Consider the following 13516-nt stretch of genomic DNA (forward strand, 5'->3'; position numbering starts at 1 on the left):
CATAACAGTTACATACCAATAAAACCTTTTTTTTTAAAGACTAACCTGCTGGCCTTACTGCGTCGATAGGAACATTAGACCAAGCTATTTAGGAGGGATATCACACCTGGCACAAATTATTGTTTAGTTCTGTTTTTCCTGCTGAGGGGTGCCCTATACCTGCGCCCAGAGGGGAGTAGTTCAGAGTCTGGGTACAGGGGGTGGCTTGGGTCTAAAATTATTTTGTGAGCCTTGGCGGGCCCTGACCTTAAAGATCTCATCCAGGCCTGTCTGTTTGACACAAAGTACCTTGCTTGCTGTAGTGATAATCCTCAGCATATTTCTCTGGCTGACAGTGGCATTACCAAACCAACAAACAATACAAAAAGTTTAAATACTCTCAATGAAAGATTTGTAAAACAGAGTCAGTATAGTGTACATTAAAAGATCCCAGCTTTTTGAGAAAGGACAGTCTATGTTGGCTCTTTTTGTAGATCAGGTCTGTACATTTACTCCACTGAAGCTTATTGTCCAAGAGGACACCAAGGTATTTGTATTCCTCTACAACCTCTATATTCTGACCTCTGATAGATGTTGCAGAGGTAGGTAGGTGTTGTACACTTCCTGAAGTCTATGCACATCTCTTTGGTCTTGTTGGTTTTGAGGACCAAGTGTGATTCCTCACACCACTCTACAAAGTCATCTAGGACCGGGCCATGATGTTCCTCATCATCATGCAACAGGCTGATCAAGGCAGTGTCATCAGCAAACTTAACGAGGTGTCTGTTAGGATGGGAACTAGTACAACTATTAGTGTACAAGATGTACAGGAGTGGGGACAAAACACATCCCTGAGGAGAGCCTGTGTTGGTATTGCGTATGTCCGACACGTGGGGACCTATTTTTACTCGCTGTGAGCACTGGCTCAGGAAGTCCAACAGCCACAAAACCAGCCCCCCATCTAAGGAAATAGTGTTGAAGGTAGAAGAAAAGTCAACAAACAGAACCCTAAATGGGATTTGACACCCTCTAGATGTCTATAGACCATGTTAAGGAGGGTAAGAATGGCATCATCAACTCCTCTGCTAGGCTGATAGGCAAACTGAAATGGGTCGAGAAGCTTCTGGGTGACGCTGAGAATATGACTTTTCACAAGTTTCTCAAGGTATTTCATTACTAAGGATGTCAAGGCGACAGGGCGGTAGTCATTCAGCACAGAGGGATTAGATGCTTTAGGAATGGGTATAATTATAGATTTTTCCACAATACTGGAACGTGTTGCTGGTTGAGTGAGGATTGGAAAATGTCTAAAAACACCAGCCAATTGGTTCAGCACAGTGCTTTAACACATGTCCACTTATTTTGTCTGGGCCTGGGCTTTTGTATGTGTTGCATCCCCTGAACAACTTTAAATCAGACTGTTGAACAACAACTCTCCCAAACATTTGTAATGATGCTTCCATTTGTTTTACCTCCGACACAAAGTTGTCTGATTCAAATCTTAAGAAAACATTCAGTTCATTAGTAACACTGTAGTTATACGTAGCAATGTTGTATTAACATGGTTACTATAGTAATTACAGCATTATAAGAGTCCACAGGACTCCAATAGTAAATGACAAAACCAGTAGAGTGAGGAAACAGGTTTCCAATGCTGTCACCCAGCCTCCGGGGAAGCCATGGGGAAACCCTGTACTATGTATGAGTACGTGAACCCCAAAGAGGGTTACAGGCAAGCTCAACTAAACAGTGAGCAGTTTACCTGGCGTGGTGAAGAACTCCCAACGTAGGCCTAACCTAGGGTTGCCGGTTGCTGGTGGATAACTGGCACTGTTAGCCAGCTCTACAGCACAAGCAGGGAGGGGGGAGGAAGGAGGGAGGTTAAGGGGGTGAGAAGGAGAAAAGGAGGGGATAGATAGAGAGTTCATAAGCAAAAATACAAAGTGCCAGTTGGAGACGCAAAGGAAAAAAAGTGTTGGGTGTGTGATAGCATAGCTGAGAGGGCTGCGGGAAATAACGACTTTTGTCAAAAAGGCAGTTTGAGGTTAATTCGGTTCTGAAAACAAAATGTTGCTTACCTGTTGTGGGAGCTTCACATGGTGGTTTGTTTCTGACAGGTCCTGGATCAGCCAAGGTAGCAACTTCATCTGCTCTCTGAGACGCCTCCAGGCTGGGCTCACTGACCTAAGATCATCCCAGAAAAGTCAGAAACACAATGATCAAAACATGACCAGAGGATTCTTCAAAAATATTTATAGTTAGAACTTAGCAGAGAGAAATTTAATTTATAGAGTTTGTGATACCCTATTCTACACAGTATAGAATCAGGTCTGTCCTACATTTCTATGTGAAAGTTCTATGGCGCTGAACACTCCTGGGTACGGCTTCTGCTTGAGGTAGAGCAGCGCATAAATGATGGACTATTTGCAGCATTGGGGGCCATTGATTGGTTGGCAGGTGATCTCACCGGTGCGGTCATTGGTTGAGCTTGTTGTGTGGCGTGCTCTGATAGGACTGGACGGAGGACAGTGTTGTTCTGTCTAGTCGCTGTGGCATTCATACACACTTCTGTTTGTTCTTTGGGAGCTTGTTGTGACTCTGAAAACCAGACGGACACATGTCTAGGTGAATCAGAGCAAGGCTCTGCATCAGAGTCTACGGTAAGCCCAGACAGTGTGTCCTAATGTGACTTTAACCACAGGAAGACCAAGTTGAATAATTTGTTTAACAGCTTAAAGTGTTCATTTGCTCATCAGACAATGAGTAATAAATTACTAGAACGCACATCAAATAGCAAAAGGATTTGATGGGTTATAGAAAAATATAAAATGGCCACCACTAGGTGTCAGAGTAGCAGCAGTTAGTCTCCTAAGTAACACATAGGAACAGACCTGTAGCTGGAGAGGGCTGTACTGCAGTCTCTGTTGTGTTGGGCTCCTCCCCCAGTGGGCCTGCAGCAGACCTGCCTCCCGCCTCCACAAGACACTCTGTGCTCTGCAGCTCCTGTAGGGACACCCACAGGAAGAAATAGTCTGATTATACATCCTCCTCCTTCCTTTTGTTGAAGTCATGACCTTTCTGACACAATGTTGCTTTATACTATCTATGGACTGTATGTAGGCTTTCAGTCAGCAGTTTGCAGTGGTGGAAAAAGCACCCAATTGTCATACTTGAGTAAAAGATATCTTGATAGAAAATGACTTGAGTAAAAGTGAAAGTCAACTAGTAAAATCCTGCATGAGAAAGTCTAAAAGTATTTGGATTTAAATATACTACCGTATCAAAAGTTAAAGTATAAATCATTTCAAATTCCTTATATTAAGCAAACTAGACAGCACCATTTTCTTGTTTTATTAATTTACAGATAGCCAGGGGCATGCTTCAATACTCTCATATCATTTACAAACGAAGCATGTGTTTAGTGAGTCCGCCAGGTCAGAGGCAGTAGGGATGACCAGGGATGTTCTCTTGATAAGTGTGTGAATTAGACCATTTTCCTGTCCTGCTAAGCATTCAAAATGTAATGAGTACTTTTGGGTGTCAGGGAAAATGTATGGAGTAAAAAGTACATAATTTCCTTTAGGAATGTACTGAAGTAAAAGTTGCCAAAAATATAAATAGTAAAGTAAAGTACAGATACCCCCAAAAAACGACAGGATTGCTGGGTCCCCCGTGGACAGTTGAGCTAACTTAGACTAATGTGATTGCATGACATTGTAAGTATCAAGATATATTCCCAGGACATAGACATATCTGATTTTGGCAGAAAGCTTAAATTCTTGTTAATCTAACTGCACTGTCCAATTTACAGTAGATATTACAGTGAAATAATAACATGCTATTGTTTGAAAAGAGTGCACAGTTATGAACTTGAAAATGTATTAATAAACCAATTAGGCACATTTGGGCAGTCTTGATACAACATTTTGAACGGAAATTCAATGGATCATTGGATCAGTCTAAAATGTTGCACCTACACTGCTGCCATCTAGTGGACAAAATCTCAATTGTGCCTCAGCTAGAATAATACATTATGGCCTTTCTCTGGAATTTTAAAGATTGTACAATCATTTTTTTTAAATTCATGTTTTTTTCGTTGTATCATCTTTTACCAGATCTAATGTGTTATATTCGCCTACATTAATTTAACATTTAAACAAACTTCAAAGTTTGCATATCCTTGCTACAGGCAGTTAGATTTGGGTATGTCATTTTAGACCAAAAAAAGGGGGCGGATCCTTAAGAGGTTTAAGTAGTACTTTCAAGTATTATTAGTATTTTTACTTAAGTACTTTACACCACTGACAGTTTGTCAAGATGCAAGCCACAATTTACATTGTTCCAAGTCTTTTCAGACCTTTTAGATAACGTATGTTTTTTTTCCACAGAAACAAAGCCGGCTGGCTACATGTATTATGTGCTCACCGAGGGCAGTGAGGTGGGCCGGCTAGGCGGGTTAGACTCCTGTGCATTATCCTTCTTCTGGGCATCACTTTCTCCTGGCACTGAAGATGATGTCACTGCAGTGCCTGTGCCACACTGTGCCACAGCTGGCATGGCTGGTAATGGGCTTGCCCTGGGGGAGGGGCTATGTGTGGGTGGGGGAGTGGCCTCACATGGGTGTGTGTCGGAACCATCAGAGGAGGCTGTAGGTGTGGCAGGGGAGGGGTAGAACCGTAGAGGGGAGGTCCTTCCCTCGCTCTCTGGAGTGGTGACCTCATCGTTTCCCATGTCGCCGTTCACTCGCAGCAAGCCGTCCACCTGAGTACACAGGTTAGAGACTGAAGGCTTAGAGAACACACACATGTATACATACTACAAAGATGCATTTCAATGCCAAAATCCAACACTTAAAACACAATTTTAGAGATACTGTATCCACGCCAAAAATATCCTTCAGACAGCAATACAAGAACAGTCAACTGGGGTGAACTCTCCCAAATTCCACAGCAACGACTGCATTATGACCACCCAGACCGGAAGTTGCCCCATGTTGTAAATAAAACCATAACTCATTCATGTAACTCTGGCCTATAAGCTATTCAGCTAGCCCGATAACATGCTGGGACTGAATGAAAGGCTGTAATGCATGTGTGAGGAGCACAGAGTACTCCAGACACACAGGGGGGTTGTTGAATGAAGGGGGACTCACTACCAAGAATCACCCCCTCAGTCTGTGTGGTCCTCTCTGTCTGCCCAGAGACCCACTTCACATTGAGAGGGACTACTTGTCAACTTCTTAAGTCAATACGGAACAGAGCCCCCCATTCAGGCTCCCCTCAGCTCCAAATAAGAGATTCCAGACACAGAAGTGAAAGAAGTCCCGGTTTGTTCCCATAATAACCCCAAAGCATGTTATCTTCCTTTGGAATAGGCCCATTTGGCAAATGGCTCTGAGGATGAAAATGAACATCCTGTTATGCCGAATTGAGATGTTGCAACAGACTTCGGGGAAGAAGGAAAAGGGATTTATATCTTTTTGTCTGAAAACATGACACCTAATCTCCATGGTTTCTGTCTTCTATTCTAATTTAAATGCCAAGATCAGGGTTCCATTTACACAATACATTTGTGTGCCCTTGGAAGACTAGACTGAACAAAACATTCAAACTACTTTGAGGGATGAGTGGTGAACAAGACCACGGCCCCCCTGGTAATTTAAACCTTTGTTCAAACACAAAGTTACAGTAAAATACACTAGTGATAACACTGATAAAACCCTTGCCATTAGCTGGCATTTTGTGCCTCACCTTGCCTGGCCTGGGTCCCACCAGCATCTGCATGCCCTTGGGTTGATTGTAAGGCTTGGGCATCAGCAAAGGCACAGACTTGGGTGAGACGGCCCGGATCGAGGGGTTTGGTTCAGGCTTGCGTGACCGAATCTGGGGGCGATGAGACAAACCCTGGGGGAACCCCACCACCTGGGCCTCAACAGTAGCGGTAAACTTGGGTGCCGGGAGCGACTGCTGCCTCAGGTACTTCAGGGGGCCATTTGCATCTTCTTCCGGGGAGGTGGGGGTGGGAGAACAGGAAGTGGGGGTGAGGGTGAGACGTGTGTTGGTGGTAGCGGTGGGATCCTCAGAGATGCTCCTGTCCAGCAGTTTGGGCAGTTGCAGGCGCTCCAACACCGCTTCACTGATGGTAAAGCGCTGGGCGTAGCGGTGGAGGACCAACGCTGCCTCCTCAGGGGTGCGGGCCAACCGGTAGGCCTCGCGGAGGTCGTTCTCACGACGCTCCCTAGGGGAGGAGAGACGGGAGGACAAGATGAGACAGATGAAACATGATGAAACATGCTATGATCCCCTGATGCAATTATAAAATAGGTCGAGGCCAGGATGAGATAAAAAAAACAACAGGCTATGAGAGAAGAGAGTAGGTATAGGCCTATACTGCACATGGAGACAACCAACAATATGGAAACCAGGATTCGATCTAAAATGGAGGATTTCCTTGTGACGTACTTCTCCTCAACAATCTCCCGGTAGGTTTTGATGCTCTTCCTCCTCTGAGAGATGGCCCCCCCCTCACCCGTCATCAGCTTCTCCATCATCTTCCTCTCTTCCTCCTTCTTAATCAGGTCCTGGGAGACGCTTCTCCTGCGACTCTTCCACCGGGCTAGGTCCTAACAGACCGACAGTAGATGTGTGACTGTATGAATGCTTGAATGTGTAGGTGTGTGTGTGCAACTGTATGATAAAGTGTGAGTAAGTGTAAATGTGTGTATAAAAGTGTATTAGCATGTGCGTATGCGTGTGTGAGAGAGAATGCTTACATCCTGCCAGTGGTCCTCTTCCTCCTTCATCAGGTTGTACTGGTTGTGTATGAGCTCGTGGCGCACCTGGCTGTGGTGTGGCAAGATGGCGTCCTCCTCACAACGCATGTCAATCATACTCACACTCCTGAGGGGGAAAAAAGGAGAAGACAAGGATATGGAAGGAGTTATAGAGAGATTCACTGGGAGAAAAGTCATGTATACGGTATAGACAGAAAGAGTTTTATTTTAAAGGCACATAAGATGGGAGTAATGTTTGGAGTTGCCGTAGTGATGAAAGTTCTGCCAGGAAAGGTCAAAACGAGTCGATGGTCAGATACACCTTCTCAAACCCAAAAAGGAACTCACCATGATTCTGACAATACCACACATATTATTGGATATTACTCTTCTGTATATATTAGTTTGTATTATACTGTGTAGAACCGTGCAAAACAGAAGGCAGCAGCGATAACGTTAATAATTAAAGGCAGATTATAAAAACATGTAAAGCAACATGCTATCAAAAGGTCATATATACAGTAGCCTATCTGTACAACAGCACAGAGCATCAGTTATACATTTGATCCAGGTTTTGTTTTGAGAACCACAGTGAGATCCTCATACCTTGTACAGTGCTGGTACATATACTTGTTTGTGAGACATGCATCATATGGTGAGCTCTCTAGTCTCTCTAGCCTTCCACAATTTTCAAATGTTCTGGCTGAACAGCGTCTGTACGTAATAGAACATGAGTTTGTCATAGAAGAACTACGTCACTGCCTAGAGTACGTCACCATCTTATCCGCCTGAATAAAATACTAAATAGTATCTAGCAAGATGGAGATCACAGAGGTTATTTTTAATGAGTGCATTTCGCAAGTGGCTAATTAACATCAACTACCTTCACTAAAAACTAACCATCTGAAAATGTCTGAAACACTACCTCTTTAAAGAGTATCAAAAATAAATCCCATGGTGCCCCCAGCCCAAAAATAATAATGTATGCACTAATGTAAGATGCTCTTATCCAGAGTGACTGCTAAATGACTCAAATGTAAATGTTAATGTAAAACCACTGCGAGGTTTTGCATGCAAACTTTGGTTTTGAATCTTCATTCAGGCATGTCTGCCTCCTGATAAAAAAAGAAGAGTCTGTCTGAAGAGGACCCACCCCAGAACAATTTCTTCCCCCCTTATCGAAGTTGCTAAAAGAGTCCGTCATTGAAATCAGACCCTAGTCACTGCTGTTGCTTAGGGTTTGGGGTTTACGAGACTATGAGCTGTCCACAAGACAGTAGAGTGATCTAGGTTCATCCTATTCCACAGTAGACCCTCGAAGGCTATAAGAGACACACCAACTCGGTGAGGCTGGATAAGTGGCTCACAGACATTTTCGGGTCGACCCTTGCAGTTAGGATTCATGCGCACATCTAGAGTTCCAGCGTTTGCTTGTGAGTGTGAGACATGCAGATGACAGAAGCTGGTTACAAACACAAGCATCTTAATTTGAAGTCAACCGCTAGACCCTCCCAACTTCTGGCAAATAAAAATGAATAGGATGGGTGTAACATGGTTGAAAGTCCAATAGTCCAGAGTTACACCCATCAGCTCCTTACAGATAGACATGTCTAGAAGCTGGCATACTTGATGGGATACTTTGCAGGTGTGGTTTTAGCAGGGATGTGCTGCCGATGGGTAACAAAGAACCACTTACTCTGGGTCATCTGATACACTAGCAGTTCTGTGACTGAATCTACGAAAGCAGAGACATGGAGAAAGAGCACAAACACTAATGAACAAACACACAAATACAACACATACAGATCTGGACACACAACGTAATACATACAGATATGAGAATGTGTGATATAAGGAATATAGGGGGCGTGTTGAAAACACCTGTAGGTTTACTCTATGGGTTACCGTTGACAACAGAATGAGCTCTTTGTAAACAATCAAGAAAGTTTAATGAGATACTTACTATAGGTTCAGTATTATTACAAAATGAGCAATTACTGTCTTAAATATCAGAACGTTGGGTTTACAGTATAGTTGTACTGGCTAGATCTACAGATTGATAAAAACAGTGTCCATTTGAACACAAGGTGGCACTCTAAACAAGAACACAGCCAGCTCAGCTCTTGGGGAGAAAAAAAACACTGAATTCACTGCACTAATATAGGCCTCTACAGAATATTGTATGGCGCAGATGGAAATGATCTCATGATGCAGTCTAAAATGAAACTAGCATTAAAAAGCATGCATATTTTATTAGCCTGCTCATAACGCATCTTCAAAGATGGGGTTCTTCGTCTTTCGCCAGAACAATACGCAATTTGGAGGTTTGGGTTAACCGGGTTTGGGTTTAAGTTCCAGGCCACAGAGGGCTTTTAAAAGCTGCCTTTCTGACTTTGGGAAGGATGCGAGTTAAAGTGTGTCTTGTGGTCCTATTAAGACTGGCCACAAGATGGAGAGACGCAGTGACGAGCGGTCTTATGAAACGGACAGCATATAAATTGTTTTACGGGCTGTATGTATTTGTCATATCTGCCACATAGAGCGAAAGGCCATTTTTCTACTACTACCAGTGCATTCTAGTAATAGAGTTTAAGTCTACTCTATGTAATATGTTTACCATGTATGCATATATCTGCAAGTGTTTCAAGCACATTCATGCATACATGCGCAGCCCTGTATATTCAACAATTATTAAATAGCAACACTCCTTGGACAAAGCTAAGAAAGTAATACAATGTAAATATGATTGAGGGAGTTGCTGTAACCAGTGTGTATTGGAAATGGTCAAATTTCAGAGGTCACCATGCAAGGTTACTTAAAAGATCACTGACATTTCTTCACATGCGCAAAAACATACAAACCCAAATGAACAAATAAAACATATAAAGTATAAATAGAGAAAGGTCATGCATTCTTCATGTTTGCCATCCAGAGGTGTGCATCACTGCTCGAGGTCATGGCCACATGCGTATGAAGCAGGATTTCTAAACGTCTACTGAAGGATGACAGGTAATGTAGTTCTCTGTATCTGATCTGTGTAGGCTGGGAGAAACCCAATATGTTGTGGCTGTTATGGTGTGATGCTCCTCCCTTAGCCAACTGAGCATTTTGTATCGGCCTCTGAATCCTAGTCAATGAACGACAAGCTCACATTGGCGGGAGGTCGTCGTCAAGCCAAGATGGACATTTCCCCACCGCCGGTTTGTTGCCCTCGCGACCTTCAACCTCCGACTTGCCCATGCGACCCTGGCAGGTGATGGTCAGCGTGGTGGTTGCCCCGGCTGAAGGAACAGGCAGGAACTGGTTTGGACCAGTGGTGCCGCCGTGGTTTGGCGAGGAAAGGGCACGGCGAGCCCATACGTCGTCATTCCTCCCCGTGTCTGTCGCTAGGGATATGGACAGCCCCACCTTCTTTTGCCCTGCCTTCTCCCTGTAAATCATGGGAGGGAACTTCCTGGTTGTGTCCAGGCTGGCCCTGGGGCTAAGGGGGCTCGTCACGATGATGGAGGTAGTCATGGGGCTGGTTGTCAGGGATGACGGACGGTATAGTTCCTCGGAGCATGAGCGGACGGGGCTACTGCTGAGAGAGTGGTTTGGTTAGCATTGACCAAGGTCGTAGGGCATTTGACATTATTTCACTATTGAAATAACATAATAAAACAAAATTAGGATATCCAGATAGTTTAATTTTTTTTTTTTTTTTTAAGTCTCTTGACCAATCATAATTACGCAAATGCACATGGCAGAGGTAAACAGCGGAAGGCTGCTTTCTCCAGTAGTTTTTGGCAAAAAGCAACAGGGTCGTTCCATGTTATTTCCTCAAGCCATGACACCTACCATTGTTCAGATTGTTCTGAAATGGTTTCTGTAGTTAGAAACAGATCATTCAGCAACTTTATTTTGTGGAAATATCATTTTCGTAGAGAACTTAAGCTAATTAATTGCACCCAAATTGACCATAAATATTTTTAAGGATTCATACAATATTCAATAATTATAGTACCCAACATCCAATTTAGACCACACATTCTTCAAACTTTGTCCACCTAATAGTAGGAACAGTACCATCTAGCGGTTAAAATCTGGTGATATCAGGATGATGGATGGGACATAAACCTAAAAACTTCCATTACTAGTTTCTCTGAACAGGGGGGGAAAAAAACTAATTAACTGAGAATACATTACATAGGATGAATAAACAATACTCCGATCCGGAGTCATACTTCTTGAGACAGAGAACTGATACTATATACTTGTTTTTGGGGTGAGATTGATGTGAGGTGTGGGGGGTCTGTGGGTGACTTGCCAATTTCTTTGGATTCCTCATGTCTTACTCATTGTTAGAAAATTATTTGGTACTATATTTATTGAATATTATCTGAATCTTATGAATTCAAATGGCCAATTTGGGCACAACAAATTAGCTTAATTTTTTTGAAATATAATTTCATCTCTAAGGAATTATGTTCCACAAATGCTTATCTTAACTGTCTCTAACAAACTTTTTCAGAACAATCTGAGATTGTCAGTGTCAAAACACTTCCTTGTTCTTTTTGAGGTGGAACCACCCAACAGGCAAAGAGAAGTCTGATTTTTGCCATAATATAATTGATTCTGTTACCAGAAGGTTTTCTGGTGAGTGTCATACATTGATCGGTTTCAGGTCTTTTGGAAACTCTGTTCGGTGTACGCTTGTAATTTCTATTTGAAGTGGGGAAAATAGCATACCGATGTCAGGGCAGCCTGGAGGGCCAAATACGCCACTAAAAACTATATTAAATAGTTTGTTTTATTAAGTATCTCAAATGACAGGTAATGACAGGTAACAATATCACAAGGTGATTATTATATTAAATTATCTAATTTAATTCATAAAGCATTAAAATAGGCCGAACAAAAAAAGTGATCCAAAAATGAACTCACTCAAGTAATCGAATAATAACATCCATTCAGATATCGGATATTAGATAACCGTGCCCATCCTGTAATAATCGTAATATAAAGACATTGGCATAGACTCGAATGGGTTTGTTCATAAGGGTTGTGGAACCATTTCAAACACAGATGCAGAATCATACCCAAACACAATATCCTATTATAAAAACTCACATTAGTACAGCTGGAAGGTAGATTTGTGAAGAAAAGCAGACAAAACACTAGTGACTCACAAAGATTGTATTGAGAGAAAACCCACAATAGCTATAGCTAGTCTGCTTTGGTAAAGCCCTCCCCCGGGGATTTTTTTATTTTATTCTTTGCTTGAAACATAGGCGCAGTTAACTTAAATAGCCCCACTCTTAATAAAAATGGTCAATACATGGTTCAACATACTAAAAATGATTTTTCTCCCCACTCATATTATACTAGGCCTTACATTCTACCAGAGTCATTATCATTATCACACCGTTACCATTGAAAATGTGGACATATTTTTTTCAATGACAGAAGACATCTAATGTGTGCCATTGAGAATACGTACATCTTTTCAGGCAATGAGAAGGGTACGCCATATCCCAGCCCTTGTCAGGGGTGGAAGGACCCCTCATTTTCTACTTCCTGAGGGTGGGTTGTCAAATACTGTAACACAGTATGGGTAGGCTAGCTAGACAATGACAAGTATTTGGTGTGTGCGTGCAAGGCTGCGTCTATATCAAATGTGTGTGTGTGTATGTGCTTGAACAACCAACATGTTTCCAATATACAAGGGCAGCATATGAATTTATTTGCAAATTATGGTGGAAAATAAGTATTTGGTCAACCTACAAACAAGCAAGATTTCTGGCTCTCACAGACCTGTAACTTCTTGTTTAAGAGGCTCCTCTGTCCTCCACTCGTTACCTATATTAATGGCACCTGTTTGAACTTGTTAACAGTATAAAAGACACCTGTCCACAACCTCAAACAGTCACACTCCAAACTCCACTATGGCCAAGACCAAAGAGCTGTCAAAGGACACCAGAAACAAAATTGTAGACCTGCACCAGGCTGGGAAGACAATCTGCAATAGGTAAGCAGCTTGGTTTGAAGAAATCAACTGTGGGAGCAAATATTAGGAAATGGAAGACATACAAGACCACTGATAATTTCCTTCGATCTGGGTCTCCACGCAAGATCTCACCCCGTGGGGTCAAAATGATCACAAGAACGGTGAGCAAAAATCCCAGAACCACACGGAGGGACCTAGTGAATAACCTGCAGAGAGCTGGGACCAAAGTAACAAAGCCTACCATCAGTAACACACTACGCCGCCAGGGACTCAAATCCTGCAGTGCCAGACGTGTCCCCCTGCTTAAGCCAGTACATGTCCAGGCCCATCTGAAGTTTGCTAGAGAGCATTTGGATGATCCAGAAGAAGATTGGGAGAATGTCATATGGTCAGATGAAACCAAAATATAACTTTTTGGTAAAAACTCAACTCATCGTGTTTGGAGGACAAAGAATGCTGAGTTGTATCCAAAGAACACCATACCTACTGTGAAGCATGGGGGTGGAAACATCATGCTTTGGGGCTGTTTTTCTGCAAAGGGACCAGGACGACTGATCCGTGTAAAGGAAAGAATGAATGGGGCCATGTATTGTGAGATTTTGAGTGAAAACCTCCTTCCATCAGCAAGGGCATTGAAGATGAAACGTGGCTGGGTCTTTCAGCATGACAATGATCCCAAACACACTGCCCGGGCAACGAAGGAGTGGCTTCGTAAGAAGCATTTCAAGGTCCTGGAATGGCCTAGCCAGTTTCCAGATCTCAACCCCATAGAAAATCTT

At 42.8% G+C, this 13516-nt stretch overlaps 1 protein-coding gene across 7 annotated transcripts in view; it reads right to left on the reverse strand.

The window, feature by feature from the left end:
* LOC139366376 (LIM and calponin homology domains-containing protein 1-like) overlaps nucleotides 1-13516 on the reverse strand; it is a 166252-nt gene that overhangs the window by 43087 nt on the left and 109649 nt on the right. For 4 of the 7 annotated variants that reach the window (XM_071103796.1, XM_071103800.1, XM_071103797.1 and 1 more), the window contains exons 9-16: nucleotides 8448-8486; nucleotides 6752-6878; nucleotides 6441-6601; nucleotides 5730-6216; nucleotides 4405-4740; nucleotides 2871-2982; nucleotides 2447-2577; nucleotides 2058-2163 (exon numbers count right to left, since the gene is read on the reverse strand). In XM_071103796.1, coding sequence (XP_070959897.1) covers nucleotides 2058-2163; nucleotides 2447-2577; nucleotides 2871-2982; nucleotides 4405-4740; nucleotides 5730-6216; nucleotides 6441-6601; nucleotides 6752-6878; nucleotides 8448-8486 — 1499 coding nt within the window. The remainder of the gene's footprint in view (nucleotides 1-2057; nucleotides 2164-2446; nucleotides 2578-2870; nucleotides 2983-4404; nucleotides 4741-5729; nucleotides 6217-6440; nucleotides 6602-6751; nucleotides 6879-8447; nucleotides 8487-13516) is intronic. The other 3 variants (XM_071103799.1, XM_071103801.1, XM_071103798.1) reach the window with 1 other exon arrangement.

Source organism: Oncorhynchus clarkii, chromosome 14 (genome assembly GCF_045791955.1).
Source record: "Oncorhynchus clarkii lewisi isolate Uvic-CL-2024 chromosome 14, UVic_Ocla_1.0, whole genome shotgun sequence".
NCBI classification, from domain to species: domain Eukaryota; kingdom Metazoa; phylum Chordata; class Actinopteri; order Salmoniformes; family Salmonidae; genus Oncorhynchus; species Oncorhynchus clarkii.